This window comes from Varanus komodoensis, unplaced genomic scaffold (assembly GCF_004798865.1).
Source record: "Varanus komodoensis strain SLA01 unplaced genomic scaffold, ASM479886v1 scaffold112, whole genome shotgun sequence".
Classification (NCBI taxonomy): domain Eukaryota; kingdom Metazoa; phylum Chordata; class Lepidosauria; order Squamata; family Varanidae; genus Varanus; species Varanus komodoensis.
Window position 1 is genome coordinate 899,168 of NW_025335322.1, and position 27,989 is coordinate 927,156.

The 27,989-nt window shown below is 55.2% G+C and overlaps 4 protein-coding genes across 12 annotated transcripts; 1 reads left to right on the top strand and 3 right to left on the bottom strand.

The window, feature by feature from the left end:
• Nucleotides 1-466: 466 nt before the first annotated feature.
• Nucleotides 467-7,997, bottom strand: MDP1 (magnesium dependent phosphatase 1). 2 transcript variants are annotated; one of them, XM_044420969.1, is made up of 7 exons: nt 7,848-7,997; nt 7,578-7,675; nt 6,154-6,214; nt 4,858-4,968; nt 3,398-3,505; nt 1,869-1,954; nt 498-697 (listed from the first exon to the last, which is right to left on the bottom strand). In XM_044420969.1, the coding sequence occupies exons 2-7, from the start codon at nt 7,612-7,614 to the stop codon at nt 618-620; spliced, it is 483 nt and encodes a 160-aa protein (XP_044276904.1). In that variant the 5' UTR covers nt 7,615-7,675; nt 7,848-7,997; the 3' UTR covers nt 498-617. The 2 variants fall into 2 exon arrangements, with proteins under 2 accessions (XP_044276903.1, XP_044276904.1); XM_044420968.1 differs by lacking the exon at nt 1,869-1,954 and having other exon boundaries at nt 467-697.
• A 2,518-nt stretch (nt 7,998-10,515) lies between these two features.
• NEDD8 (NEDD8 ubiquitin like modifier) lies at nt 10,516-14,934 on the bottom strand. The gene is made up of 4 exons (XM_044420970.1): nt 14,795-14,934; nt 12,725-12,772; nt 11,207-11,289; nt 10,516-11,019 (listed from the first exon to the last, which is right to left on the bottom strand). Exons 1-4 carry the CDS (start codon nt 14,810-14,812, stop codon nt 10,929-10,931), a joined length of 240 nt encoding a protein of 79 aa, XP_044276905.1. The 5' UTR covers nt 14,813-14,934; the 3' UTR covers nt 10,516-10,928.
• Nucleotides 14,935-15,187: 253 nt separating this feature from the next.
• Nucleotides 15,188-22,937, top strand: GMPR2 (guanosine monophosphate reductase 2). Of its 3 annotated transcripts, none has more exons than XM_044420966.1 (11): nt 15,188-15,488; nt 16,371-16,463; nt 18,136-18,231; nt 19,235-19,354; nt 20,012-20,095; nt 20,229-20,402; nt 20,599-20,680; nt 20,790-20,896; nt 21,165-21,207; nt 21,326-21,485; nt 22,258-22,937. In XM_044420966.1, the coding sequence occupies exons 3-11, from the start codon at nt 18,145-18,147 to the stop codon at nt 22,451-22,453; spliced, it is 1,053 nt and encodes a 350-aa protein (XP_044276901.1). In that variant the 5' UTR covers nt 15,188-15,488; nt 16,371-16,463; nt 18,136-18,144; the 3' UTR covers nt 22,454-22,937. The 3 variants fall into 3 exon arrangements, with proteins under 3 accessions (XP_044276901.1, XP_044276900.1, XP_044276902.1); XM_044420965.1 differs by lacking the exon at nt 15,188-15,488 and adding an exon at nt 15,569-15,820; XM_044420967.1 differs by lacking the exons at nt 15,188-15,488; nt 22,258-22,937 and adding an exon at nt 15,569-15,820 and having other exon boundaries at nt 21,326-21,631.
• Nucleotides 22,895-27,913, bottom strand: TINF2 (TERF1 interacting nuclear factor 2). Of its 6 annotated transcripts, XM_044420961.1 has the most exons (11): nt 27,785-27,912; nt 27,017-27,247; nt 26,714-26,815; nt 26,476-26,577; nt 26,100-26,210; nt 25,450-25,549; nt 25,227-25,374; nt 25,102-25,139; nt 24,375-24,424; nt 23,790-23,863; nt 22,895-22,991 (listed from the first exon to the last, which is right to left on the bottom strand). In XM_044420961.1, the coding sequence occupies exons 2-11, from the start codon at nt 27,242-27,244 to the stop codon at nt 22,958-22,960; spliced, it is 987 nt and encodes a 328-aa protein (XP_044276896.1). In that variant the 5' UTR covers nt 27,245-27,247; nt 27,785-27,912; the 3' UTR covers nt 22,895-22,957. The 6 variants fall into 6 exon arrangements, with proteins under 6 accessions (XP_044276896.1, XP_044276899.1, XP_044276898.1 ...); XM_044420964.1 differs by lacking the exon at nt 23,790-23,863 and having other exon boundaries at nt 27,785-27,911; XM_044420963.1 differs by lacking the exon at nt 23,790-23,863 and having other exon boundaries at nt 24,319-24,424; nt 27,785-27,911.
• Between the last annotated feature and the right edge of the window lie 76 nt (nt 27,914-27,989).

A 27,989-nucleotide genomic window follows, 5' to 3' on the forward strand; every position in this document is an offset into this window, starting at 1 on the left:
GAATGGCAGGCCAGCGGATCACCTCTCAGATGCAGACTGCATCCCTCCTGCCCCCAGAAGGTGCAGCCACTGGACAGGACCCCCGGCCTGCCTCTGCGGTTTTTATTTTCCGGAACAAGATTCCCAAGGACCATCCGGTGCCCAGCTGCCAACGAAATCACTGCACAGGCTGAAGTCAAAATCCAGTCTTAGGGAACACTGGGAGCGTCATCCCACCCATGGAACGGTCGGCTTGTGCGCATGATGTCGGCTTAGGATGCCATAATGCAGAAGAGCAAGCTTGCCTGCCCCTTGGGGCGATGCCCGAGCCTGCAGGGAGCTGCAAGCCACCCACCTCCGTGGGGTGCTGTTCCTGGGCTAGGAAAGCGCTCAGTGCAAAGAACAGCTGGGGCCGCGGTCCTGTCCCAGGAGGCACTGTGGAGAGCAGCCGTGCCGACAGCCTTTCCATGGTGGCCTCCCAGACACGCCATGTGGGCCTTACACACATCAGGACACTGTGAGGGGAGACATGGAGGGTTTATTTATAACGCAGACATGCCTCGGTGCGTCCCTCACGTACGAGAGAGGAGAAGGGATGCCCGGCTTCTGCAGTCCAGCGGTGTAGCAAGAGGCAGCCCTCAGGAGTGAGCAAAGGCCTCTAGGCCCTGGTTGAGAACGGCGAGGTTCATGCCACTGGGGACCAGGACACATGTGACTCCTAAAGTGGAAGCAAAAGCGGGGAAATTAATGCGACATCCCTTTGAAATGATGGGAAGCTGCCCCAGAGAGACCAGTGGTCCCAGTCAAGGGGATGCCTTGACTCCGAGGCTCCGTTTCTCCAAGGGTGACGGGCTGAGGTGTTCCTCGGCTCTGAAGAAGGGGGAGAAGCCAAGGCCCGAGGCCTGGGGCTGCTGGCATGCTACGGGGGCTTTCCACCCTGGAGGTATGACCCTGCTGCTCAGGCACAGGGCTGAGAAATGGAAAAGCACTTCCAATCATCACCGGAGTGAGCAGCATTCTCTTGGAAGGTTTTGATCCTGGAGGCAGAGCTGGCTCGGGGAACCTCAGAGAGGCTGTTTGCCCAGACAAAAATCTTCCCCAGGAATCATGTCAGCTAAGAGCCCTGTGAGGGAAGATCAAAGGTCTGTCTAGCCCTCTGTGCGGATCACAGGATGGGGAGTCAGCTGCCCATGGAAACCCAGCAGCAGCACCTCCCCACCCATGTTCCCCAGCAACGGAGGCACATAACACGTCCAAGAGGGTGGCCAGCGCTGCTGCTTCTGGAAGCAATCTGAACTCTGTGCCAAAGCCTTCCTTTGATCTCTCCTGAGCCTCCCACCCGCCGGCTCCTTTGGCAGATGCCAGTGGAAAAAATAAATTGTGTGTACGTGCTTGTGTAGAATGTGTTGGAAGAGTTCGGAGGGGTGGTTCACACAACATGAAAACCCATACTCAGCGGTTGGGTATGGGTTATCTTGGAACCATGGCTTGGTGTTGAAACATGGGTTAATGTATCATCTGAACCCAGCAATGCAAACAAGCCGTGGCTTGTTAACCATGAACAACCCATGAAGAGAACCCATGGCTTACTGCTGGGTTGTAAACTCTGGGTTGTACACCATGTTTCTTTTAAATTTCAGCTGGGTTTAGTTAAGTAGGATGACCTACGTTTCAGCAACAACGCACAGTTCAACAACCTGTTGTCCAAACTCAGAGGATGCCACCCTTGGCTGTTAGCTGGAAACATCTGGGTGAGCAGCCTCTTTCAGAGGTCATTGGTTCAAGTCCCTCCAGTTTGGACTAGACTGGGGGGAACCTCTTCAAAACTGGGACTGCCCCAGAGGATTCAGGGGAGGGGTGAAAAGTCACACACACACGTCTCTGGGTACCTAATTTGCTAACGTCATGGATGTTGCGGCTTTCGTCGTCAAAGAAGAGCATCTGGCAAAGAGGAATGCCGCTCTGCTGACTCAACCTGAGAAGCAGACAGAGAAGGGGTAAGAGCTCCTTCCTGCCGCCTCGGCCTGGACTGCGGTTTCAAGCACCACATGTTTCCATGTGCACCTTGCCTTGGGGGCCAGGTTCATTCCAACTGTACCCACATTAATGACTGTGGATGCCAGAACCAAGGCGGGAAGACTTATTTTGGTGGAACTCTTGCTACTTACTCTTGATTCGATAGCCGACAGCAGCTAACTGATAGAAGCCCACATATCGGTAGACTAATGGTCAGTGGATTTGTTTTTAAATGTAAAGATCAGGAGAGAGCCCGTGTGGTGTGATGGTTAAGAGCACGGGACTGGGACTCAGACGATCTGGGTTCTAGTCCCCGCTTAGCCGTGGAGCCAACTGGGTGACTTTGGGCCAGTCACAGACTCTCAGCCCAACCTACCTCACAGGGTTGCTGTTGTGGGGATAAGATGGAGGAGGAGATGTAAGCTGCCTTGAGCCCTTTGTAGGAAAAAGGCAGGATATAAATCGCAATATAAATAAATAAATAAATAAATAAATAATAAAACCCTCAATGGAGACTCAACATCCATTTTCTAAGCAACCTGCTTATCTATACACAACTTCTAAATTTAAGAACGACCTAGGATGCAATTCTATGCATGTCTGGACAGGAAAAATCCTCCAATTCCCAGTAATTGCCAGCCAGAAGAGGATTACAATTTGAAGCATTCTTTGTGCTTCGAAACGATCGAGACAAAGGCAACAAGAAGTTTTGTGGTGCTATGAAGAGGAACAACTTGATTACAATATAAGTTTTCCCCAAGCTGGTGCTGTCCAGCTATGTTGGACTGTAACTACCATCATGCACGTTACCTGGGAATGATAGAAATTGCAGTCTAACGCCTCTGGCTTCCATAGACTAGACTCCCACTTTATAATATATGTTAAATATTATCCTATGTTTGCTTGTGTGTGTGTGCATATATAAGCCACAATAAAAAGAACAAAAAGAGAAAAGGAAATACAAAAAAATAGAGTGACATTAGTGTTGAGATGTAAAGATAAATACAGTGATGAAGACAGCAAACTTCCTGGCATTCGTGACCGAATTTATGCTTGTAGTGGGGAAAACAACTATTTATTTAGGTCACCTGTGAAATAGTTGAATTTTGTAACAAGTTGCAATTTGGTGGGTTCTTACTGGAGATTCTATGGTTATTGCCTTCGAAGGCCACAATCTCATGTGGGCTTAGACAAAAAGAAAGATGTCTATAGCTTCCTATGCATGCTATAGGCCTCTTTTCTGTCTAAACTCATACAGAAGTGTGCCTTAAGTTTTTAAAATCAAGGTGACCAAGGTATGAAGATGGTTACTGTACAGGGAGCAGCAGGAGAGAGCGAGCTGGAAAACTGGGATTGTACATGAGATGGGGTGCCCTGTTAAAGCAGTTCAGGCTTGGCTTACCTCTGGAAGTGGGAGACTTTGCTTCCGGGGTAAATCTCGGTGTAGCGGAAATAGCGCTTCATGCCAAAGAGATCCAAGAGTTGAGTGGCCCCCTGGATCTCACCTGTCCTGGGAGGGTAGACAGAGAGGGTGGGAGGGAGGGAGGGAGGGAGGGAAGAAGCCAATTAAGGAATGCAGCTTGAGTTGAATTAATATGGACTGCAGCATTCATTAGCACCGGCTGTTGTTCAGAGCATCTCTAAGGGTGCCATCCGATCGTCTTGAGATGGAAAAGCCCTGCAGATTCGGTGGGCTCTTGAGTTCATCCAGCAGCGATGCTTCAGAAGGGTGGGGGGGATAGGCTGGAGGATGCTTAGGGCAATTCCGCTGCAAAGGGGGGTGAGGGTGAGGGACGGGGTTGGATCTCGGACCCCGTCCCCTCACCCAGAGGGGAGATCCCCGCAGGCAACGTCGAGGGATCCTTGGATCTCATCCTAAAAAGTTTGCAAGAAAATTTAGACATTTATGATACACGTTAAAACAGCATCAAAATACATGCGCATTGCTCCATTTTTTTCCAGCATTCTAAAACCGGCAACCCCAGTATTGCAAGCAAACTGGTTAGCAGACGCAACTCAGGGGAAGCCTGGTGAGAGACAAGTCTTGAACTGGCACCTTCCTGGGTTCCAGGACTTGGCCAGAAAACACGTGTAGCTGCCACTTTACCCCCTGAATTCCAGGGGCAAAGTCCTTCCGCAAGGCGGGTGCCAACACGGGGAAGGCCCTGCTGCTAGGTCGCCACAGGTCACGATGCAGCTACGACGCTCCTTTGGCTGATCCAGATGTTTGCACAGGTCTGTATTCAAGCGGGCAATCCTGCCCCAGGCAGCTGATGGCTTCCCAGGGCAAAAGCAAGACTGCTTACTTGGGCTCAGTAGCCAACGGAACCGGGGCACTCGGTCTCGCTCTCGGATGGGTATCCTGCCTCTTTACCCCTTGCGAGGCATCCAGGGTGGCTGTGGATTTCCCCCTCTCTAGGGAGCTCTCAACTGATCAGCAAGGTGGACCCAGTGGCCTGACTGGCCCCTTCCCACTCTGCTGGGCTATAACTTTGTCCTCACAACAACCCTTGGAGGTGGGTTAGGCAGAGAGTGAGCAACAGGCTCACAGCTGAGCGGGGATGGGAACCCGGGTCTCCTGAGTCCCAGGCCAGCTCTCTGTGGCAGGTTTTCTGTTTTTTTTAATGGTTGTACCCCGCTTGGCAGAGAAGGCAGAACGATTAGTGTAATCATAAAATCAAAAGGATACAGCATTTTTTATATGCATGCTCAGGGGGACGGGCAGGTATCAGACCGGTACGGATTTCCCGTATCCTGTTGCTTCCAGGCAGGTTTACATGAAGCCTGGGAATGGTGAGTGGGGAATCGGGGCGAATGGAGAGGATGGGGGGGCGAGTGGCCTCGGGAGGGGGCGAGACTCACCGTGAGGCAGCGGCCATGGGGATGCCTTCGCGATGCAGTCGCTCCAACACAGCGAGGGCTTCAGGGTACAGCTGCACCAGTCGCCTCTTACGGTCCCGTACTGAGCCATCACTGGGAAGAATATGGACAAGCATCATGGGCTTGGGCGCTGCTTACCTTTTTTTTTTTTTTTTTTTTGGTGGGATGGGGAGGAGCAGGTAGGAGATATTTATGAATTTTTCTGTTTATTTTATTAAAAGCTTTTCTATCCCGTCCCCTACAGAACGTCTCGGGACAGCTTAGAATAAACAAGAACAAAAGAAACCCCACGCAGGATTTAACGCAGGGGTGCAGAACCAAGCGCTGAACTCCGTTTTGGAGATGCTCTCGGGGGCCGCACGGCAGTGGTGGGCGGGGTCAAAGGCAAAAGGGGCGGAGCCAGAGAAACCAGCACTTTTCGCTTAAAGCGCTTTCTGCCAATAAGCAGATCCTGGGGAGGCTGGTCAGCCTTTCAGTGGGGAAAAACCGCTGTACAAAATGATTGGTGGTCAGGGAAAGGTGTCTCGGGGGACCTCAGTGGGACTGATACGGCCTCCAGACTTTAATGTCATGGGACCCATCCAATAGGTACACCTCTGCCCAAAGGAAAAGGTACCCATTCTGTGTCCTTCCAACCTCCCAGTCCAAACCTGTTGCTTGTGCGCCAATCCATGAGATTGGCTCACCCCATCCTCTTTCCTACTCCCGCTCCACACTCTCCTTTCCCCTCTCTTAAAACAGGAACAAAACCCCATGCATCCACAAACACACAAATGCGATGCAGATTAGCAGGGTCTCTACTAATCTCCCAGTGAAACAGAAGCGATTGCGCTCAGCCAGGACAGATAGATGCAGCCTGGATAATGATTGAAGGCCAAGTTGCTGTCTGAGAAGATGGAAAACACAGTCTTAATTTTTGCTGTTTTAATATGACTGTATTTTCAAATGCTGTCAGCAGCTTCACGAATCTTGAGACGGAGAGGTGAGACAACATTTTTCAATAAGGTAAATTAAGGCAAGAGTGCCTCTGAGCATGGACAGAGCTTCTTTCCCTCACCACTGCATAACTGCACAGAATCCCTTGCACTGGAGCTCAGGGGGAAAGGGCTTCCTTCCTTCTAGAACGTATTAGGCAGCATCCTTATGAGATTTCTTGGACTTGGATGGTCCCCCGTTTCTTTTGAGGACTAAACCATCTCTCTCTCTCTCTCATCCATCTCGCAACCACCTCGCTGCATCCTTTCACATCCTACCTGTATTTGCTTCCCTTTGGCTCACCTGTCTCGTTGGAAAGGGGGGTCCACATGAGTGTCAACCCAGAAGGGCCACAGGGTGTAATCTGCAAGGGAGAGAGGGAATGGATTCACCCGGAATGTCGCTTCCCCCATGCCCTTATTGCACTTGGGCACAGGAATGGGCCTTGCAAGTACAGGTTAGGGGACGAGGGGCTGGAGAGCAGCACTTGCGAAAGGAACCTCGGGGTGCTGGTTGACTGCAGGCTAAGCGTGAGCTAGCAGTGTGATGCAGTGGTCAAGAGGGCGAACGCCACCCTTGGGTGCATAGCCAGAAGTGTGGCTTCTAGATCGAGAGAGGCATTACTACCACTCTGCACGACTCTGGTGCACCCGCAACTGGAGTATTGTGCTCGGTTTTGGGCCCCTCATTACAGGAAGGATATAGCCAGGTTGGAGTCAGTGCAGCGCAGGGCCACAAGGTTGGTGGCCGGTTTGCAGGGGAGGCCGAATGAGGCGAGACTGAGGGAACTGGGTCTCTTCAGCTTGGAGAAGAGGAGACTCAGAGGGGGTCTGTTGGCGACATACAGGTATGTGAGGGGGTGTCACATGGAGGTGGGGAGAGACCTGTTCTCCCCTGCAGAGGAAGGCAGGACGCGCTTCAGCGGAGCAAAGCTCAGGGAGCCAAGGTTGCATTTAGATGCCAGGAAGCACTTCCTGACAGTCAGGACCCCGAGGGTGTGGAATGGGCTTCCCCGGGAGGTGGTTGAGGCCCCATCGGTGCGGGTGTTCAAGGACACGCTGGACGTCCACATGGTGGGCATGTCGTGAGCGGAGCTGGCTGGTGCCGGAGGTCAGACTAGATGGCCCGGGAGACCCCTTCTGACTCGCTCTGTTTCTATATTTAGACCCAAGTGATTGCTTGGAAGGTGACTTCAGCAGCCCTGCTAAAAAAAATTAAAAAGCACTGGAGCCGCGTCCCTCATGCCCTGGTCCCATATACCGCAGCTTCCTTCTCAGTGGCCACCCTGGCTGGGGATGCTGGGAGCTGCAGTTGAAGATGTCCTTTATAAGCCGTCCAGAGACTTTCAGTAATGGGACGTCATAGAAAAACTTTAAATAAATATAATAAATGTCTTGGAGAAGGCTGGTGGGAAGTGGGCCTACAGATGTTTCAGACATCAGTTCCCAGCATGCCTGAACATGGGCCATGGGGGTGGGGGCTACTGGGAGCTGAAGTCCAAGGATTCTATACTTTTTCTGTCAGGGTCTGCTCTTTTCACCTAAGTTTGGCGAACCTCCGAAGTATCTCTGATGTGGGATTAACCCGATGGAATCAGACCGATTCAGAAGTCAGTCCTGTGGAGTTCAGGGGGAACAAACTGCTTCTGGTTCAGTGGGTACCAGGTGGAAGCCCTAAACTGCCCTACTCTTAAAAATTGAACCTCTCGCCCTCTGCAGAACAGGTACCTAGGTCAAACACCACCAGCGAAGGCCGTTTGCACATCTTCTGTATACTCGGCAAAAGAAAATCACACAGGAAGAGGCTGGCGGCAGAGCACTGCTTCCTAGAAACGAGAAATGTTATTTTAAAAAAAAAACCAGGGCAAGACTTTGGGGCAGAGGTCTAGGCTCCCACCCAGCAAAGGGGGCTCCCAAAAGAGTCCTCCAGGTGGGAAATCCCCAGCGGGCCACCCCCGCCGAGAAGTTCCCTCCCTGTGCGCCCCTGCCTCATCTCACCCGTGCGCGATGCAGCCCGAGGGTCTCGATCTCCACTTGGGGAAAGCGGCTTAGCCGCGCCGACGGCCACCCAGGCTGCAGAGCCCCTTTGCACGGGGGCGACAGGTCACCTGTCCGTGCCGCGGGCCGGGGATCGAGGCGCCCACCAGCTCGCTTCCCGCCGGTGCCCAGCGCTGCGCCAACGGGTCCTCCAGGGACGAAGGAGCGATGCCAAGCACCCGCTTTCTGCTCGCCTGCTTTCTTTCTGGCTTGCTGCTCCCGACGAACCACGTGCCGCCGGTTGTCGCCAGACGGTTCCGGGCCCCGCCGGTTAACTCCTTCTGCCCCGCACGGGATCTCTCTCTCCTGCAGCCGCTGCGGCGCTCTGCAGCTCCCTGCGCGTGGAAAACTGAAACGCATCCAAGGGACGGTGGCTTGCGCAGGAAAATCGCCCCACAGGCGCCGAGATCCAAGGGGCTCACGCATCTCGGGAGTGTTAAAATCCGAACGCGGGCTATGCACACGTGCAAATTTGAAATCTAAAGTTACCCGCGCTGCTGAACAGGCATGGAATTCGGTTCACACCGGAGCGCTGCGGATAAGAGCAAGAACCGCTTGCAACTTTTAGTTGATTAAGTATGTGCTACTTAGAGTTCTGTTTGTTGTTCGTCTCGACCTGCGCAAATATTTTTAAACTGCAGCAGCTAAAAGGCAGAGAAATTGGGCGGTTTAAAAAATGTGGAGGAGGACCACATATGAAGAGTCAGCAGGAAGCAAGGAGGTCCTGTTCCACTGTCTAAAGGTGCCTTCCCCAACCAGGTGTCCTTCTCCAGATGTATTGGATTGCAGCTCCCATGATCCCCAAACAGTATGGCTGCTGCTGGGTGAGGGTGATGCGCACTGTAGTCCAACACATGTGAAGCACACCTACCCAAGGAAGGCAGGCAGGCCTAGAAATTCAAGTTAGGAAGAGGAAAATTAATGTTAACGCTAATTGGTATGCGTCATTGATAGTACTGCATGAATAATGCATCATATAATTTAAAATCAATTAAGTGCATTTATTTATTTACTGAATTTTATTCTATTGCATGAATTTTTATTGTATGAATTTTACGGTTGGTTCTTTTTAACTGTTGTATTGTACCGCTCAGAGAGCCCTGGAGGGCTATAGGAGCGGTATATAAATGTAATCAATAAATAGAAAGGAAAAAAAAGAACCTAATTTCCACCTGGTGGGAGTTTTGCAATTGGAGTGCCACCACAGAGAAGCCCATGCCCTTGAGCTCACCTGTTTCTTCCCACCTGTGGGTGACAGTTTGAGCACCTTCTGTCCATTCTTGCTTTTATTTTTCCCTCCCAAGTCCTGCAGTGACACACCTGATTCTCCTCCCTTTAATCTTGGCACCCTCAAGCGCTCCTCCTTCTGTATCCTAAACCTCCCACCAAACAGCTCCATGGAATGAACCCAAGTCCTAAGCACTGTGGAAGTTAAGAAAAATCTCTCTCCAATTTCTCCACACCGTGCGTTGTTTTAAGCACCTCTCTCATCTTTCCCCTTGCTCACTGTTTTTCTAAGCTGAACAGTCCAGGTTGCTCCGGCCGCCTGATCATTTCCGTTGCCCCTTTCTGTACTTTTTCTCCAACTCAATGTCATTTTTCAGGTAAGTCAACCAGAGCTGAACACAATATCCCAAGTGCAGTTTCCACCAAAGATGAATATGAGGGAGGGAAGGTTTTGGCAGTCTGTTCTGTTGTTTCTAATTTGGCGTTTGCCTGCAGCGCAGCAGCTGCCAACATTTTCCTCGAGCTTCCTCCATGCTCCCAAGATCTCCTTCTTGGTCGGTTGCTGCCAGCTCCAATCCCATCAGACTTCAAGCTGGGAATTTTTGCCTCGCAAGGGCAAGACTCTGCACTTGCTCACGCTGAGCAGCATCTGCCCTTTTGATGCCCTTTTCCCCAGCTTGGAGAGATTCCTTTGCAGCCCCTTGCAATCCCTTTTGGACCTGACGGCACACAAGTGTTTGTAAAGTTCGGCTTTACATTTGGCTTTTAAATGTTGTATTGTCTTGACCTTTTTATCATCTTGTTTTGTGTTTTACCCGCTGTTGCAAACCACACAGAGCGCCTCAGCTTTTGGTTTGCAGACAAATAACCAGCTGTCCAGAGGAAACCCACAAATAGTTATGAGTAACACCACCCTCTTGCCCATGTTCCTCAGCAACTGGTGGCACAGACACATTGCCTCTGATCCTGGAGGTAGCACAGAGCCATCAGGACTTGCAGCCTTCTCCCAAGAATTTGACAATCCCCTTCTAAAGCCCTCCAAATATCCAGTTAGCAAATTCCAATTGTTTCCCTTTGTCCTGTCCTTCTGCCCTAAATCTCCCACCAGATTCATGGATAAGCCCCAGGGGTCTTGTCTTATGGGGCAGAGAGAAAAGGCTCGTCTTTCCACCTTATTCACTCCGAGCATAATTTTGTACGCCTCAATCACACCTGCTCTTGCTCACCCTTTTCTCAGATGAGCAATTTCGGTGCTTTCAAGTTTCAGGTCAACCATGTTCTGGCACCCAACTTGCTAACTGCCCCAGAGAAAACCAACCTGTAACTGCCAATAGTAGCTGAGAGATACCTCCAAAGCCCCCTTCCCAAGCCCAAGGATACAGAAATCCAGAGTCAACGCATCTCACGAGAAACCATGAAGGTCCTTAAACACGTTTATTTCAACATTCCACCATTCCAAAGGAGGGGAAGGGACACACCAACAGGGGGAGACGAAGGGACAACACAGCCAAAGAGCAGAGAGCTTTTAGAAGCCGGCAGGAAATGCGGGAAAACTGGGGAGAACGGGGCACTGCACCACCCCATGAAGTTAACTGAAGATGCCTGCTCCTAAGCTGCGTCTCTCTTAAATGAGAATGTGCTCTCGGAAGCTGCTGGAAGGCAGCAGCCGTGCTTCCCGGAACGAGGCACGGGGAAGCCGGTGGCAGCGCCGCAACGTACAGCCAATTGCTTCTCGCACATCAGAGGTTCGGTCTGTCCTCTGTGGGGCGTGGGGGAGGGCGAGGGATGAGGGGCACGCTGGGGGCAGACGCTCCATCATCGCAGGCCTCCACCGCGTAGCGCCAGAACCAGGTGAAGCACGGAGCCGCCCTGTATCTTGTAGTCCGCGGCGGTTTTCTCATCGTTCCTGGGGAGACACAAAGGCAGGCGTGAGGGTCCCGGAACATCAGCACAGTGTTTCATACCGACTGCGAAGGGGGTCCTTGCAAAAGGCGAGCCCCTGGCCCACGAAGGGCTGGAGCGGGGCGCCCTCCCCTCCGGGGGTCCCTCAACGGATTGCGTGCGGCTCCCACAACGCCCTCCCAGCGACTCACATCTGCTTTCCGCTGTAGATGAGCCGCTGCTGCTGAGGCGGGATGCCTTCCTTCTCCTCCACGCGCTCCTTTATTCTTTCCACCTTGGGGAGGGGAGAGGGGAAGAGACACAGAAGTCACAGGTCATCCACAGCTGCTTGAAGTTTCAACCTGTCGGGTTCGGCTAACGCACTCCTGGGGCCTCAAGTCTGTGTTCTGCGACCACCTGGCCGGCTCAGAACGGCTGGGAAAGGGCAGCTCTTCAGTGAGCTTTCCAAGTGAGAAGAATCACCCTCCTAGTCTGCCTTTCTGGCCTCTTCACTGCCCTCGGGGCAGCTGTCGAACCTCCGGGGCTTCCCCTTCGCATGGGCACAGTTCAGTCCTCCCTACCCAGAGCCCTAGCGGCTGGGGGAGCCTTAGAGGCAGGCGGCCAAGCGGACTGAGGCGGCCTGCAAAGGTGGGTGCTCAGCCGCCCAGGTGACAGAAATGCAGCGGCTATCTAGGAGATGCAAGGACCAAGCAAAGATGTACAACCCAGTTCCCTCCAGAGGCTTAGTACTGCAGCTCCCACAATCCCCAATGGCTGACCGTGCTGGCCAGGGAGGATGGGAGCTGTGGGACACATCTGGAGGAGGCCAGATTGGGTAAGGCTGGCTGAGGCCAAACAGGATGGTGCCAATACAGGGTGGTCCATTTCATCAGGCACGTTCCATTCCTGAGAACATCCTTCGGTTGAATGTGTATCTAAGTTAGATTGCACGAAGCCAAATGTTTGTCTAGGTATGTGTATATATTTTACCTTTCTGTGCATATAAAATACTCAAAAAATACTTCCATATGCACTAATATAGTGAATTCAATCATTCACTAGGGCAAGATAGCCCACTGCCTATGTATTACATTCAAAACACTTTAATCCCTGGTGAATTAGTCTCAATGGGTCCCTGTGCAGGGGCAGACCTGGCTGAACATTTGTTGACCTTCCAGGTCCTGTTGGAGTGGGGGGTAAACATGTTCTCTGAGGTGTTGAAGAGCTTGTTAGAGGGTAAAACCATTTGGTCCAAGGAAATGGGTTTCTGTGACTATCTCTAGGGAACTATGCAGCCACAGAGAGACATGCTGAATATCTCTAGGGAACTACGCATGGCTTTTCACTATAGAGATTTGCTAGAGATATTCAGAGCTTTTTGCCAGAGACATTCATATAGGGTTTATACAAGTGTTTATAAGTACAGGCTGTTAATAATTCAGGAATTACCCTTACTGCCTAAACTCTTCCCCTTCCACAACAGTGAGCAGCTCACCCTTCTTCCCTTTGCACCTGAAGCGATCCAGGGGCTGGGAGAACAGAGCACACCCATGGTTCTGTGTACTAGCCCAATACCAAGGAAGCAAACATGGCTCCTGCTTGGCACCAGAAGGAGAAACAAGGTAGTGGCCATCTTGTAGAAGCAAAGGCTCTTTGAAGGAGATGCATGTTTAGAGAAAGGCAGGGCAGGTAATATGCATCACCCGCTGCATGTTTTCCTGAGAATTTACCTTGTCTGTGGGTTCTATGTCGATCTCAATTTCTTTCCCAGTTAGTGTCTGCAACAAAAGAGAGATGCCTAAGCCCATGCACTCTGCCAGCGCTCAGGGGACTTCATGCTTGCTATGGCCCTTGGCCCAGCACCCCAACCTGTACCATGCCCTTGACCCAAGCTCCCCCTGAGCAGCACAGTCCGCAACCCTTCCTCAAGGGATCAGGGAAAGTTTCACCACAGGCCTATAGACTCTCCACCATGATGAGCTTCTCCTTGGGGCATCAAGGCTCAGAAATTTTTTCCTCCCCTGCTCAGGAAGAAAGGTGGGCCTGAATGCCCCTCAGGTTCCACTGATTCTTCCTTATAGCCTTTCATAAGCTCCCAGTAAGTCTCCCCTTAGGTTTCCCATTCTGCTCCAGGACTTAAGAGCAGAAGCCTAATTCATTCCAACCCCTCCCCCTGATCCCACCCTCAACTAGAATGCGTGGCTCTGCCTCCCACCTTGCTTTTGTCGGCAACAGGAACATTCCTGGCTCATTCTGGTTTTGCTGTGGGACAGGCCCTGATCTGGGTGCTGCGACAGCCCTCTTGCTTGTTGCCACAGCAGCTGCCTCAGCTAGGGTGGCTCCACCCCCCCCCCAAACAAGCCAAGCTGCAGCACCTCTGGGCCCTTCTCTTCTCTTGCCACCTCCAGCGAACTGCATGCCACCCACCCACGGTGGGTGAGGCCCAACAGCCAGCAAGGTGCTGGGGAAGAGGGGCAAGAAGCCCCCGCTGACCTGGACCAGTGCTTGCCAGGTGCGGACGGCAGTCCCTGGGTGCTGCTGTTCGCCACCCTGCCCTACTCACAGGGGCTGGGTGGGGCCATTCTTGCTGGAAGCTCAAGAGTAAACCCTTCCAGCCCCCAGCAAAGTCCCCCCCCCCCCCCCCCCGATGAGGAGGCAGGAGGCCCCATGCCGTGAAGCAGAGACCCTTGCTAAAGCAGGAGGCTGGAGTCCACGCTGAGCTGCCGTGCCCTCTGTGCTGTGCTTTGGAGCTCTTCTTGCACTATCAGCACAAAGCTTTAAAAAAATATATTCTTTGTCCTGGTAGCACAACCAAGGCTCCTGCCCTGAACTGCAGTTGAGTCCAATTTCCAGTCTTGACTAGGGTAATGCTCAGAGCCCCAAGTGAGGCTGAATGTGAAACTGTGGGGACTTTGACAGCTCCTCTCCCGTCACAGGGTGGAAAATTGATAATATTCCTTGCAGTGTCCCTTAAGGTTCTACTTGGAGGAATGAGGGGTAGGAAGGGAGATGTACCCAAAATGACCCTTGATCATCATGGGTGTTTCACAAGGCGACTGGTCCACCTCGGCTTATTGCTGGAGTGGGTTGTTGTGTTGTGTGAACTGTCACTGTGTTTGGATAACCCTCAAGGTGTGGGGCTGTCAATGAAACATGGGCTACCTTGGTGCATGAAGTCAGCCCAAATAACCACAGTAAAACCCTGGGATTTCTTCTATGCATGGCCTGATGTCTGGATTCAGACAAGACAGTGACCCGAGCAACCCACACTGACCCCCCTGCAAGTGGGTGATCGTGTTGCCTAAATCCGGTCAGTGCCCCACGGGATTTGGTGGGGTCCATCAGAGCGACGTGTGCGCTGCCACAGGCTCCCTGGAGGAGAGGCAAGACGCAGGCGCAAAGGGGTGAATGAACAGCACAGACGCAGGGCAGCCGCTCTGGTATGTCTTTGCAAATGGGCGCCTCGTTTTGGCAGAGGCCTTTTGGCGGAACCGAGTCAGCCAGGGGAGCCCGTCCTGCCAGCTCGGGGGGCGCTTCCAGGCTGCAACTCGGCAGGTGAAGCACGCACAGCACGACAGCAGGCAGAGCTCTACCGGTTTAATTCCGGCCTGCCGGTGACGGGACAGCACTTATCTCGGGCGAAGGGAGGCAGGAAGAGGCCGGACCCGGAGGGCGGGGGCTGGATGGGGGGTGCCCGCGGACGCCCCACAATGCACAGGGAGAGGCAGGGCGCCCTCCCATCACGCCCTGCGACCCAGGGGGCTCGCGTGAGGGGTCGCCCGGTAGGGGCCTTCCCTTACCTTCACTTTGATCAGCATCGTGACCAGCTTCTTCCCTCCGCGGCCGACCTCTGACCCCGGAAGCAGAACAGAGAAACGATCTGGACCAGAGGAACGCGCTCATTCACTAGCTCCCTTTTCTCACCCGGTCCTTGTGACGTCACTTCCGGCGGGCCGCCCAACCCGCTCCGCTGGACTCGCTACGTGGGAAACGGCTCGGCGCCTATGGAAGGGAGGCCGACCCACCCGCGGGGAAGGAGTGCAGAGCTCAAAGTAACGATGTCGGTCTTCTGCGCGCCCTCGCTGTCTGCCCGCCTGAACAGTGCAGACGCCTTTTTCTCTCACCGGTCCCCTGCCGCAGTGCATTATGGGCGATGCAGTCTGTTTCCGCACAGGCAAGCATTTGTTATTGAGGACGATGGACTACGTTTCCCGTGAGCCCTCGAGACTCCTCTCGCTCTTTTCTTGCATGCCCTGGAAATTCAACTCCATAACACACGCAGATGCCGGCACCGCATATTTCCATACATTTCCTAATGGCTTGTAAATATTTTTCAAATACTTTGCCTTCAGCGAATTGGCCGTCAGGCATAACAGCACAGAAGTCTATCGAAGACATCGCCGCGCGCTGGCCGCTGGGAACGGTAGTTTTTCCTACCGTAATTCTTAAGATGTGATTGGTTAGCTGGTTCGCGGGTTTCACGTGATGCCTCAGGTAATAACTTTCAGTCGCGCTGCTTTATGGGAGTTGTGGTCATAGTTGTGTTCTTACCTTTACAAGGAGGTGGATCAAGACTACATTTTCCATAAGGCACTGCTCCCTATAAAGGCGCAGGAGTGGAATGCATAACATCCGCTTGGGGAAGGGGGCTATTTTTCTCCGCATATCAGGTAGCCACGTACAGCTGGAAGGGTGCGCAGCAGGGAAAGAGTGAACTGGAAGTGGAGTTCAGTCAGGCCCTCTCGCCTTAGCCCCCCGAAACGAATCCAGCATTTCTGATGTGAACGGCCCCATTTTGGTGACGAGTGGATGGACAGCACTGCAAGGTTGGCGTGATTTGGGCTAACATCACAGTGCCCTGCGGCCAAAGCGGGCATGCAATGGGGTTGATGTGCATCATTCCCCACGTGTGGTGGCTAACACCTCCAATCCCAGTTATTTGGGACCACATCCGGTTGCTGGCTTCAAACACTGAAGTTGTACCGGTGTTTACGTAGGAGTACTTAGTGTGACATTAGAGCCAGAAGAGAGCTTTAGGAATTAGGAACCAAAACCAAGCAAGGCCAGAGGTCACTGCTAAACTCTGCACTTTCTTTGGGCTGGGCTAAGAACTGTTGGCAGATTTAGACAATTTACTTCAGTCAAATGCTGCCTAAAGGCGCCAGATGTGTAATAAGCCAAGAGCCGATGATGGAGAACAGTGACAGTCTGGTGTTTGTAGTGATGTCTTTTAACCTCATGGGAACGGAGACAGGAGACTGGGTGGCAGGTTTATAAATAGTGATAGAGGTGGGATACAGCTGTTGATTGGGAGCAGAGGTGCAAGTATGATGTGAGGACTGGAGAGGAAAGGTATAATACGGAGTGTTTTTCCAGATTGGCCTGAGATGAAGCACTGCAAGGTAGCTGGAGGCTGAGCATGAACAGCTGCTAGCAAACTGATTTTGGGAACAAGAGAGCTCACCGGAGGTAAGAGAACAAAACCTGCCACTGGTTGCTATGAGAAAAGCTAACCTCAAACCTTTGCTTTTTAAAAATTCCCTGCTATACTAACAACAGGCTTTCAAAGAATCAGTCAGTGTGCCTTTTGTTACCTTTGCAGATTACCTGTCATTTGCAGGCAGGTGCTCCTCCCAAGGAATCCTCTGTCCTGCCCAACTTTTTTACTCCTGGCCACTGCAAGTCCTCCCCATTCAATTGACAAGGGTGAGGATTGAGTGACTCAAAGAAACTGAGAATCAAGATGCCGTTGAAAGCTTCTTTGGGGACACACCATTATAACACTGCAGGTGTGAGCAGTCCGTATGAGGCGGCAAGTCCAACAGGCAAGCGAGGGTGTTGTGCCAACGGGTTCCCTGAGGCGGCAGCTTTTGGGCTAAGGCGATCTGAGGGCTTTGGGCCGCCTCTGGCAGAGGTAGATCCTTTAAATCGGTCAACAGCTCTTGCCCCATCCCAAGCCAAGCGAGGACTTGAGGACTTGAGCTGTGCTCCAGTAACGGGCGAGGCCAAAATACTGGCAACTTTTAGTGTAATACTCTACACGTCTGTCTCTTTAGAACAGGTGGGAAAATGCACAGAATCTGGGTGGTCATCAAACAGTGGTTGAGGGAAGGCAGTGAGCCAGGAGAGGGGCTTCTGCACAGCACGGCCGCACTGGGACCCCAAAGGGTCGAATTTGGCCCCTGGACTTGGGATTCTGCACCCTGCAGTTGCAGCTAGTGGGTAAGCCAAGGGGTAGCATTCACTTATAGAACAGTAACATACATCCAAGGGTGGCGCGCTTATTGCAGGGGCTGTAAGGTATGTATCCTCTGCAGTCAACAGATGTTTAGCAGCCCTCAACATCTGTTCACCGCAGCCTGTGACTTTCTGAAACATTTGTCCTAAGCAAACTCATCCTATAGACAACCCCATTCATTGTTTAGTCACAAAGTCATGCCGACCCTTCATGACCCCATGGACAACATTCCTCCAGGCTCTCCTGTCCTCCACCATCCCTAGAGTCCACCCAAGCTCACACCCACTGCCCCAGAGACCCCATCCAGCCACCTCACCCTCTGCCGTCCCCTTCTCCTTTTGCCGTCAATTGTTCCCAGCATCAGGCTCTTCTCCAGGGAGTCCTTCCTTCTCATTAGGTGGCCAAAGTATTTGAGCTTCACCTTCAGAAACTGGCCTTCTCAAGAGCAGTCAGGGTTGATCTCCTCTAGGACCGACCGGTTTGATCGCTTTGCGGTCCAAGGGACTCTCCGGAGTCTCCTCCAGCACCACAATGCAAAGGCCTCAATTCTTCGGCACTCCTGCAATGCAAAAGACCCCCGATGGATTTAGATCAAAGCAAGCGGTGCGGATTCGTGTCCTAAGGGGAAAAAATCCGTAATGGTGGTCCTGATAGCAACACCATCCCCAGGCGTTGTTACATGTTCTCTTCTCATAGTCTACCGGGCAAAAGGATTGGCTGTCCTGGAGTGAGGTATCCACAGTGACAGTCAGCAAAGCTGCATCTCCGGACCCTCCTCATTAGCACAGAACAAAGAGGCCTCGTGCTTTAGGTGGCTGGTCTTCCTGGCAAGAATGGGCCCACGTAGGTGTGCTTGGCACCTGCTTCGGCATTCCGAGGGCTGATCCTTTGCTTTCCTTCCAGGGATCCAAGATGCCACACATCGATAACGACGTTAAGTTGGACTTCAAGGACGTGCTTCTGCGGCCCAAGCGAAGCACGCTCAAGTCCCGCAGCGAGGTGAGGAGACCCTCAGCGGATCCTCTCTTGTGCTTCCTTGGGTTTTCTCTCTCCGAGAATGGCCTGTCTTTTCCTGCCCCTTCGTACTGCCGCAGTGAGAAAGGGAGCATCAAAAGCTCTTGGGGAACAGGGGGCGATTTAGGGGCCGTCCGCTTGCAGCATCCAGACATTTTGGCTCATCACTCCCATCGGCCCCAGCCAGCACACCCGCGGGCGAGGGCTCATGGGTGTTGTAGGCTTGGAGTTGCTGAGCTTGGAGCTTGTGGGCAAGCTTTGAGTCTTCACCGTCGCTTCTGCGCAGTGCTTGTTTGTGGAGTGTATGTTGTGCTCTTGGATGATAAAATCCAAATTGGAAACAAGCTTAATTAGAATGCGACTTAGATAAATTTCAAGCTTTTTTAATGCAAGAAAGGAACAACCTTCTTTAGCCGCAGGTCCGCTGTTCGGCTAAAGAGATGGCTGAAGAAAAATCTCTTGGCCTGATGTGGGAATGATGGGGGGGGGGGTTGAACCAGCCTCGCTCAGCAGGTGGCCCCCGAAGCTGCTCTTGTGATGGCGGTAGTCACAAGCCCCCCATGAGAGATTATACAACCTGGGCACACCTGGGTGAGAGAGAGGAGTCCCAGGAGCCGTGCCTAGCAGTAGCCCTTCGCATCTCTTACGGAGGCCAGGACCTTAGGCTAGTTCTTGCTCTGCTGTGGGCCATTTTGAAGCTTGTTTGGCCCTTTCAGCACACCGTAGCAGATGCAGAACATGAAAAGGATCACTAAGGGCTTGAGGACGATCTAACTTGGACCCTTTTGGTATTCCATGCCTGCTGCATATGGCATTTTAAAGAACTCTATTTTTAATCTTTTGCTGGCCCAAGCAGAGGGTGGGAAACGCATCGCATGGAGAGAGGGGATCCAGAGGCGGAAGTGGCCCACCCAGGACCCCTAAGCCTGCACTCGGGCAGGGGACTGCTGGGCTCTGGGGCCTTCTGAATTTTGCCCCCTTCTCTTAGGTGGATCTCTTGCGGTCCTTCGTATTCCGTAACTCCAAGCAGACGTACACTGGCATTCCCATCATTGCTGCCAACATGGACACCGTGGGGACGTTTGAGATGGCCAAGGCTCTTTGCCAGGTAGGGGGCTGGCCGGGACATCCTGGATCCCTGGGCAGACCCCAAGGACTTCCTTATGTGGCCAGCCCTATAAGAGGAGGAGCCATTTGCTGCCATTCGTGCCCCCAAGTTCAGCTTCTTGGCCAAACGTAACGCGGAGTTCCGTCTCCCCTTTTGTAGCAGAGAAGTCACAGGGCTGGAACGACGCTCAGTACCAAAACCAACCCATACTTTCCTGTCTTCTTGTATCGCCAGTCTCTCTCCATTCTCTCAGCCTCTGTTTTCAGTTTATAGCATTTATATATGTTTGTGAGCAGTTGAGGGCATGGGTCCTCAAACTATGGCCCACGGGCCGTGTCCGGCCCGCCATGCCCATTTGTCTGGCCCCCATAGAGGTTTTGGACTTGCTCGTTGTTTTGGACTTTGCTCGTGCAAAGATCGTTTTGGACTCACTCGGAGAAAACGCTCTCTGTGCACGCTCGCTCCTGCCTTGCCGGGCCCACTTGAGGGGCTCCCCCCCCCCCGGCCTGCACCCATCGCGGCACCTTTCAACTGGCCCCCTTTTGAAAAAGTTTGAGGACCCCTGGGTTAGGGACTGAATTCTAGCCCATGATTTATAATCCTACAAACCCAAGCATCTCCAGCGTTTTCATGGCGGTCTTTGGTCTCGCCTCCCAGTTCTCGCTCTTCACGGCTGTCCATAAGCACTACAGCCTGGACCAGTGGAAAGAGTTTGCGGCTCAGAACCCCGACTGCCTCCAGGTGAGCGGGCGCAATCGGCGTCACCTGCCTTTGGGGGAGCACATGGCGTCTCCCGGGGATAGCACCTCTCCCCCACACCGGCCCTGCGCCAGCCCCTCACCAGCCCGCCTCCCCTCTCGCCAACCTTCTCCAGAACGTGGCGGCCAGTTCGGGCATGGGGCCCTCGGACTTCGAGCTGCTGGAGCAGATCCTGGAGACGGTGCCGCAGGTGCGCTACATTTGCCTGGACGTGGCCAACGGCTACTCGGAGCACTTCGTCCAGTTTGTGAAGGACGTGCGCAAACGCTTCCCCGATCACACGATCATGGTAGGCGCTGGGGGTCCCCGGCCGGCCCCGTCCTCCTGCACCGAGTCACCGCCGAGTGCATTTTTTGCTCCCCGTCGTGATGGGGCCCCACAGTACTGCCACCCCACGGCAAGGTGGGGTCTTCACTTTCCTCTGGGTGTCCCTCTAGGGCCCGCCAGACCTCTGACCATATGGGGGGACCCTTTTGTCCCCACAGGCCGGGAATGTCGTGACAGGGGAGATGGTGGAAGAACTCATCCTGTCGGGAGCTGACATCATCAAAGTGGGGATCGGACCAGGTGACGAGGGCAGCCACGTCTTTTGCGGAGGGGGATGCAAAGGGGGGTGAGGGGCCACCCCAGCCTGCAGGCTGGCTAACGGGGGCCGCTCCATCTTGGCTCCTTCCAGGCTCGGTGTGCACCACGCGGAAGAAGACCGGGGTGGGCTACCCTCAGCTCAGCGCCGTCATGGAATGTGCCGACGCGGCTCACGGCCTCAATGGGCACATCATTTCGGTGAGAGGCTCCGTACCCAAGGGCCAATTTCAGACTTGAGTGGAGCCCCCGACTGCATGGGAACCCTTTCAAACGGCCTTTCCCAATCCTGACAGTGGCACGGAGTTTGGAAGTGGCGTAGGGTTTGGGAGAGAAATGCCCTTCCCTTCTGGTGTCAGTCTTAGATTTTCCAGCTTGAGGACTAGCTGCATGCCGCTTGCTTGGCTGCCCTGCCAGCGAAGATTAAGAGAAAATTAACATGGGCAGCAGATTATCTCTTCTTTTACAGGATGGAGGGTGTAGCTGTCCAGGGGACGTGGCAAAAGCTTTTGGTAAAATCCCTTCTTCTTTCTCTTGCTACATTTGTATGTGGTTTGTACTGTTGCTTCTCACACAGAGCCGCTACTTAACTGCTTTCCTCACAGCTCTCCTCTTGCATTGTGGGCGCAGGTGCTGGTGCAGACTTTGTCATGCTGGGGGGAATGCTGGCTGGCCACACCGAGTCTGGCGGAGATCTCATCGAGAAAGGGGGCAAGAAATACCGGCTTTTCTACGGCATGAGCTCCGAGGTGTCCATGCGGAAGTACGCGGGGGGTGTTGCCGAGTACAGGTATGGCGGGAGGATTAATGCTCCCCCCTCGTACTCAACACACAGGCCTCCCCTGCTCGTTATAAAGCAGGTGCCGCCTGCAACGAAATGTTGAAGTGCAGAGCCTCAGGAAACGGGTGGAATAAAACCTTGCCCTGTGGAATGCCGCTTTTTGTAGGAAGTGGCCTTCTGTTTCCTGCCCAGGAGGCAGTGTTTGGTGGCCCCCGAGTTGGCCAGCTTTCCTCAGACTGTTTTGGGTCTCCCCCCTTGGTTTTCCTCACTTTTGGTGGGGTATTGCTGGGGTTCTGCTGAGCCAGCCCTGCATGGCCGAGGCCGCGGAAAGGACCACGCTGGGGCTCACCAGAATTCTGCACGAAGGGGGAGACGGCTCCACCCTTGCCTGGAAGCACTTTGGCCACAGGTGAGTCTTGCGAGGTCTCATGAAATGCTCACAGTGACAGCACATGGAAGAGCAGCTTTTATGGGGGAGGAGGGAGGGCCCGTTTGGGCAGGGAGAAAAACCTACACAGCCTAGCAGGGGGTTCGGAACGAAGACCGCGGAAGGCAACGGGAGGGTGGGTCAGGCAGCCTGGCGGGCCGAGGCGAACATCTGAAATGTGCATCCGCGCTTCAAGGAACAGCCCTGGCTGTTGACGGCCGTGGCCAGTCCGGTCCAGCCATATCTGTGCTCGGATGAGATGCAAGAGGTGGCGGCGGTGAGCCAAAACCTTGCGGATCTAATGCCGATGGGGGGTGCAAAGCCCTCTTCTCTAAGCGCTCCCCTCCCCTGCAGGGCTTCAGAGGGGAAAGTGGTCGAAGTGCCGTTCAAGGGGGACGTGGAACACACCTTGAGGGACATCCTGGGCGGGATCCGCTCCACCTGCACCTACGTGGGGGCCGCCAAGCTGAAGGAGCTGAGCTGCAGGACCACCTTCATCCGGGTCACCCAGCAGGCCAACCCCATCTTCGGGGAAGCGAGCCAGCCCTGACCCTCCTCTCCCCAAAGGGTCGCCCCTGCTTCTCACACGATGTCGAGCACTGGGGTTTGCAGTGGGCCAGCGGGTCCTGTGGGGCGGCCGAGCCTTCCAGGGTCTCCCCGGCCTGCACCGGCCATTCCTCGACACAGACCTGGTCACTGCCACCCTCGTCCACGTTCCTTTCGCCTCGGAACATTCCCTGCTCATTCCGGCAGGCTGATTCCACACATTCCCGTTGGGCAGGGTGGGAAAGGGGGGGGGTGCTGCACCAACGTTACTTTCCTGTATTTGTACAGTGCTTTTTAAAGGACGTGCCTCTCAGAGGGGAGTCGGTGTGGCCCTGCTCCACCTTGTTTTGTGAGACCAGCTCCAAGGGAAGCCAGGAGGGTGGGGAGCGGACGCAGTGCCCGAGCTTGGAGGCCAAGTGGAAAAGACGACAGAGGACTCTGTGGGAAAGTTTTATGGCATTTACTAAATAAAGCTCTGGCGTGACTCATGGGAGCGGCTTTGTGTTCTTCATGCTTCAGAAGTCTTTGAAGAGCTCCCGCACCTGCAGGGGGGGAGGGAGGGAGGGGTCTGGATCAGGGGGGCCCGTGAGGCCTGCCCATCCCAGCCGCAGAGACCCCGCCCCTTTCCTAAGGCTCCACCCTCCGGGAAAGGCAGCGTTGGCAGGGCGTCCCTGCATCCATTGGGGCTGTGGGAGCATCTGAAGGGGCGGTCCGCGCCATCCCCACAGGCAGGGCAGAGGGACGGCCCCGGAGAGCTGCCTTCGCCCGCTCTGGGTGTCCAAGGGGGTGGGCTCCCCGAGGAAGTGGCGGGGCAGCCGCAGCTCTCGTGGGAACGGCCACCCCCCGCCGCCGCCGCCTTCTCGGCATCCTGCATGCAGGCCCAGCACTGCGCTGGGAAGCACTCTTTCCTGACGGAGTCGGGCCAGGCAAGATGATTAAAGACCTGCACACATCACGCAGGTGCACCTTTGCCCCCCTGGATTATCCCGGAAGAGGCTATTAAACTGCTGAGACTTGCTTCCACAGGATTGGGCTGCAAAGCGCCACAGAAGTGAAGCTTGGCAGTGTGCCATTTACGGCGAAGCGGGCCGAGATAGCAACTAAAGGGGCATTTTTCTGTGTTCTGCTTGGGACACCTGCATGGATTGGGGGTGGGGGAATGTGAGAGAAGGGGGGAGGTGTGTAGGCACACGTGGGGATGCTGCCCTGGTCCTGCACACCTCCGGCAGGCTGACCCTGGCCATTTGCCATGAGGAGCTGTGTCCCCAGAGACGGAAGACCCAGACCTGGGTCGGGTATCCATCCCTGGCGGGCGAGGAAGGGGGCCACTGGTCACTCACTGACTCCTGATGCCGCGGAGGTGCTCCTGGAATGTGGGGATGAGGGTGCTGTGCCGGGTGCACTGGTATTCACCCTGTCGGGGGGACGGGGAGGGAAAGGGAGGCGTGGTCATGGCTGCTCGAGACTCTCCGAGCCCCTTCAGCCAGAGAGGGTCAGGCGGCGGCACCAGACTCGGCCCACCTTCCCTTGGGACTGTGTTGCGGTTGCTAGAATTACCGCTGTGGCACCAGGGGTGCCTGCGGCATTTTATGGGACTAAAGTGTGAAGACTGCAAGCTGGCAAACGGCACAGGGGGAAACCAGGAAGACCCCGACCAGGCGGGGGTTGGGAATGGGCCTGATTACAGCGGGGGGGTTGGCTGGGGGGTGTGGGGAGGTACAGACCAACACACCTGGAGGGCCCCAGGTTGGCGGGGCATGGGTGCAAGGGGGGGCTGAGCTGAAGGCTTCGCAGAGGCCCCACTGCTGTGCCTTCAGCCCGCGCATAAACGTTTGTATCCCTGCTCCTGCCCTCGACTCCACCTCAGACCTGCGCACACTCCAGCCTCTTCTCTGCCTGCTGGACATCCTGGGGCCCCTCCTCACCTCCCTGAAGGGGGAGCTGTCCCCCTCGCTGCTGGAATCCAGCACCACATCTGCAGAGAGAGACGAGAGTGAATTATGCCCCCTTCTCTGCACTATTTCCCTGCTGACGCCCATGACCTGGCCTGCTTCTCCTTGTGGGGAGGGGGCAGGCGGGAGGGGCTGGGTCTCCGGCATCTTGATCTTTTGCTTATACAAGCAGCTTACCCTCTTTTGAAAAAAAAAATGAGAGGAATGCAGCAGCAGCAAAGGTTTGGCAGTTGGCAGCAGAACCATGTCAGTGCCCAGCCCAGTTCTGAAACCCTTTATTCTGATTTGGTATTGTTCCCTGGCCCAGCAGTCGCATCAGGCCCGTCTCCTCCCCTTGTCCAATTCCAGGCATTAATATCCCGATCTTCACCTCCGGCCCCACCCTGCCCTAACGGGCGGCCGCAGGCATTTTAGCAAGGAGGCGTGAGTTGAATGCAGAAGGGCAGGTGCGTGTTGGGAAAGTGGAGGTGGGAAAGGGCAAGTGGCACATGGGGACGAGGAAGCAGCCGTGGCACTGGGCCACGGGAGCCACTCCCCACCCTGCCACGGCCTGGCCAGCAACGCTGCTCTCCATCAGACATCCCACTGCCCCCGGAAACGGAACCGGTGCGGTGGCACGCGCACAAGGGAAGGACATTGTGGGTCAAGCTCGCAAACGGGCAACGACGCTTCTGCTCAGAGAGACCGCAGCCCTGCGTACCTGTCTCCTGGCTGTCTGTCTGGGGCCGGCGGGAATTCCTGAGGGTGGGAAAAGAGGACAGCATGTGGCGCCTAAGAACAGCACGGCTGGGAAAGCGGGGGGAGGCAGGGCAGGTGGGCACTTACTCCTCCCGAAAGCAGGGCGGCTGTCTCCGTGCCCTTCTGGTCCTCAGCGGGCTGGACTGCAGCTCAGGGTTCCTCAGCCCCTCCTCTTCTTCCTCCTCGTGGTCCTGAGGGCTGGGGCAGCGCAGAGTGGCGGGAGGCGCAGGAGGTTCTGGGAAAGGGAAAGCGGGTTGGAGGCGGGGAAGGCGATTCCTGGTGTCCCGCCTCGTGCCTCTTCCTGACGTACCTGCGCCCTGGTACCCCATGACCGTGAGGTACTGGGACAGGATGACGGAGTCTGGCTGTGGAGGCCGGCTGGGTCCTTGGATGCGGGCAGCCTCCAGCAACTGGGGAGCGAAAGGAAGAATTATGGCCGGGGCCGCAGCCTTCCATCAGAGCAGCGGTGCTGCAGTCCCACCTGGAGGAGCAAGTCTTGGGCCTGCAGAAGCTTCACCAGTCACTTCTGCAGAGGAGGCCAAAGGGTGTCTTCGGAGAGCTGCTTCCCACCGCATAAAAAAGCCTCTGCATGCAGGGACGGTGGGCACAGCTCCCTGCAGCACCTACAGCAACCCAAATCAAGGTTCCGTCTTTTAATTCTGGGTCCAGCGGCCACCGTTGACCCCTCACTTGTGAAAGACCGACCTGCTTCCCCCCAAATATCCCCACTGTTACTTTTCTTGTAGAGCGCCCTCTTCTCAGCACTTTCCAAAGCTGGCCAAGCCCTGATCCTAAAGCCCTTCCACACCCACAGCAGTTCCTCAGATCTTGGCAGACTGAGTTCAGATGACAGTGCCTGTGAGTGCGTCAGCCCAGAGGGTCTCTGCCAGCCCTGCTACCTCGGCCCTTTTGGGCCAGAGAAGCAAGGACTGAGCAAAACACACGACCCACCACCTGTACCTCCTGGAGGCAGGGTTCAGGGAGGGCGCTTTCCAGCTGCCACAGGTAATCGTGGAAAAGCTCTTCCACCACACGCATGAAGTCTTCCCCGTAATCGTGTTCCAGGTGCTCCTAGAGGCAAGGGAAAAATAAGGGCCAGGGCAAATCCTGCACTGGTCCTGTACACCTCCCTTCACGAGAGGAAGCGGCTTTTTCCAGCGAAGGATCCAGGAACTGAGCCCAGCCCCTTCTGCATGCAGAGCTGGGGTCCTTCTGTGGACCTGGGGGCTCCACCGGTAAACACTGCCCCATGCCCAGAACAAGCAAGCAAGGCCCTCCCAGTGCTGTTTCAGTCCTTCCTTCCCCGCATGCCAGTGTCCCTCCTCCCCGTTCTCACCTGCACATATTTCTCGAGCTGGTCAGGGTCGCTCAGCAAGCCCAGTACCAGGACCCGGAAGTTTTCCTGTGCGGTCTGCACCAGCTTCAGGTCCCGCGCGGTCTACAGTGGGAGAAGGGGATGGCAACGTAAGTGAGAGGGGCGCCTCTCTCGTAGGGACAGGCCCACAAGAGTCGCCGAGAGAGGGCGCATGGCAGGGCTGATTTGTGTTTCCGTTCCCAAGAGCACAGACACGCACAGCTTTGGGGTGGGGCTCGGGTTCCTTCTCTGGAAAGTAGGTATCCATGGCTTCGTAGATTTTCCAGTGCGGTTGCTTGTTCTGAAGCATTTCCATTACTATCTGAGGGGGGAAAATAAAAATCAAGGGAGGACCCTCGACCAGGTGGGCCCACCTCGGGCAGCGTGCAGGCGGGATGCAAAGCGTCATGGGAAGCCGGGCGAGTGCCAAAATGTGCTGCCTGCCGGCCCCCGCGGCCGACGGACTGGCTCCCTGCCTTCCCCAGAGGCGAGGCTTGGGGTGCTCTGTCGGCGAGCCGCTCACCTTGGCTTGCAGGCCGAGGCGCAGCTTCACGAAGTGCCGGAAGTGCACCAGGTTGGGCGCTGCGTCTGCCACGGCCTCCAGCAGGACCAGCACGCGGGGCAAGTTGTCCGCCTGGCGCTTCTGCACCACGTGCCAGGCCGCCGCGGCCACCAGCCGCAAAGCCACGCAAGGATCGGCGGCCTCCGTGGCCGCAGCCGCTCCCCTCTCCTCCTCGGCCGCGGCCGCCATCACCTGAGGAGGGAGACGCATGACAAGGAACCGTGAACGGATCACAGAGGGGATCAGCAGCTGCACCCGGATTCCTGGCAGGACCAGCCACCCTCAACCCAGGCCCCTCCCCCAACTGCAGGCCCCTCCCCTTGCTGGCCACACCCTCCTCCCTGCTGGCCACACCCCCCCCCCTAGCCCCCCCCTCACTCCATGGCCCCACCCACCTTCCAGGAAGGGATCACAGAGGGGATCAGCAGCTGCACCCGGATTCCTGGCCGGACCAGCCACTCCCAACCCAGGCCCCTCCCACAACCGCAGGCCCCTCCTCCTGCTGGCCACACCCCTCCCTATGGCCCCACCCACCCTCCACACCGCAGGCCCGCTCGCTCCCCTCTGCCTCAAGGCCCCGCCCCTTCCCAACGTTCCGGGCATCCGACTTCACCCCCAGCCCCGCCCCTTCCCGGCATGCCCTCATCCTCCAATAGGCGACTGCAGCCCTCTTCCCCCCCCACCGACCACACCCCTTCTTTTCAACGGCCCCCCGCTGCTCTTAGCAACCTCACTTCCGGTTGGGCATGCAGCCTCGGTCTCTTTCCCGGCTTTTCAAGCCCGCGGGGAGAGGAGGGCGCTCTGTGCCGGGGCGGGACTCCTGCTCCCCGCTCGACCCGCAGCCGTCACGGCGTCCCGGGCTTCGTTTTATTTATTGCCGCGGTTCCGCTGCGTTTCTATGGGAACGCGCGCCCCGCCTCGCGCTAGAAACGTC

Bases quoted from the DNA above. Each gene is read 5' to 3' on its own strand.
- GMPR2 (XM_044420966.1), top strand. From the start codon at position 18,145: ATGCCACACATCGATAACGACGTTAAGTTGGACTTCAAGGACGTGCTT. The intron at 20,096-20,228 runs GTGAGCGGGCGC...AACCTTCTCCAG, and splicing joins AGAACCCCGACTGCCTCCAG to AACGTGGCGGCCAGTTCGGG. The intron at 21,208-21,325 runs GTAAAATCCCTT...TTGTGGGCGCAG, and splicing joins GGACGTGGCAAAAGCTTTTG to GTGCTGGTGCAGACTTTGTC.
- MDP1 (XM_044420968.1), bottom strand. From the start codon at position 7,614: ATGTGCAAACGGCCTTCGCTGGTGGTGTTTGACCTAG. The intron at 3,506-4,857 runs GTGAGTCTCGCC...CTACCCTCCCAG, and splicing joins CCCATGGCCGCTGCCTCACG to GACAGGTGAGATCCAGGGGG. The intron at 698-3,397 runs GTAAGCCAAGCC...CTTCCACTTTAG, and splicing joins AAAGTCTCCCACTTCCAGAG to GAGTCACATGTGTCCTGGTC.
- TINF2 (XM_044420959.1), bottom strand. From the start codon at position 27,244: ATGGCGGCCGCGGCCGAGGAGGAGAGGGGAGCGGCTGCGGCCACGGAG. The intron at 25,550-26,099 runs GTACAGGTGGTG...TTCGCTCCCCAG, and splicing joins CTGAACCCTGCCTCCAGGAG to TTGCTGGAGGCTGCCCGCAT. The intron at 24,425-25,101 runs GTACGCAGGGCT...CTCTCTCTGCAG, and splicing joins GACAGACAGCCAGGAGACAG to ATGTGGTGCTGGATTCCAGC.
- NEDD8 (XM_044420970.1), bottom strand. The intron at 11,290-12,724 runs GTAAATTCTCAG...CCCCTCCCCAAG, and splicing joins ACATAGAACCCACAGACAAG to GTGGAAAGAATAAAGGAGCG. The intron at 11,020-11,206 runs GTGAGTCGCTGG...GTGTCTCCCCAG, and splicing joins ATCTACAGCGGAAAGCAGAT to GAACGATGAGAAAACCGCCG.